This window comes from Bactrocera latifrons, unplaced genomic scaffold (assembly GCF_001853355.1).
Source record: "Bactrocera latifrons isolate USDA-ARS-PBARC rearing strain unplaced genomic scaffold, ASM185335v1 scaffold_225, whole genome shotgun sequence".
In the NCBI taxonomy this organism is placed as follows: Eukaryota; Metazoa; Arthropoda; class Insecta; order Diptera; family Tephritidae; genus Bactrocera; species Bactrocera latifrons.
In genome coordinates this window covers 278210-278957 of record NW_017535797.1, presented here as the reverse complement: position 1 = coordinate 278957, position 748 = coordinate 278210, and the positions used below count along the sequence as shown (strand labels likewise).

The following is a 748-nucleotide window of genomic DNA, read 5'->3' as shown; positions in this document are numbered from 1 at the left end:
CTAGCACACCAGAACAGCCCAACACAAGCACTGAAGTTCCAGTAGAAACAACAGCAGCTTCGGTGGAGTCGACTACTCAATCTGAGGTCGAAACTAGCACACCACAAATAAGTACACCACTACCAGAAGATCCTAAAGCAAGCACTGAAGTATCAGCGGAAGAAGCAGAATTATCGGAGAGCACGACTGTGTCTGTGGTAAACACTACCAAAGCTGGTATACCCGATGCAGAAGAATTTAGTGCGGGTACTCCTGAATCTGGAAGTCTAATTGTAGGCACTACACAGCCTGAGGATAATACTCCAGCACAAGTTACAGACTCAGTAGAGCTAACCACCCCTCAAACCGTAAGCATTTCAACTAACGCAACAGTAATTCCTCCACAAAGCGATGAGCAACCAAGTGAGAGCTCCACTCAGCCCGAACCTGAAGTAACTACTGTAGCAACCGAGGAACCAAGTGAGAGCTCCACTCAGCCTGAACCTGAAGGAACCACTGTAGCAACTGAGCAACCAAGTGAGAGCTCCACTCAACCCGAGCCTGAAGTAACTACTGTAGTAACTGAAGAACCAAGTGAGAGCTCCACTCAGGCCGAGAATGAAGTAACTACTGTAGCAACTGAGCAACCAGTTGAGAGCTCCACTCAACCCGAGCCTGAAGTAACTACTTTAGCAACTGAGCAACCAAGAGAGAGCTCCACTCAGCCTGAACCTGAAGTGACCACTGTAGCAACTGAGCAACCAAGTGA

The 748-nt window shown here is 48.3% G+C and overlaps 1 protein-coding gene across 2 annotated transcripts in view; it reads left to right on the top strand.

Annotated features, from left to right (window-relative positions):
• Positions 1 to 748, top strand: part of LOC108968685 (paternally-expressed gene 3 protein-like) — a 6423-nt gene that overhangs the window by 4824 nt on the left and 851 nt on the right. The window contains exon 3 of one of the 2 annotated variants that reach the window (XM_018932849.1): positions 1 to 716. In XM_018932849.1, coding sequence (XP_018788394.1) covers positions 1 to 716 — 716 coding nt within the window. Of the gene's footprint in view, positions 747 to 748 lie in introns of both variants that reach the window. The other variant, XM_018932848.1, reaches the window with a different exon arrangement.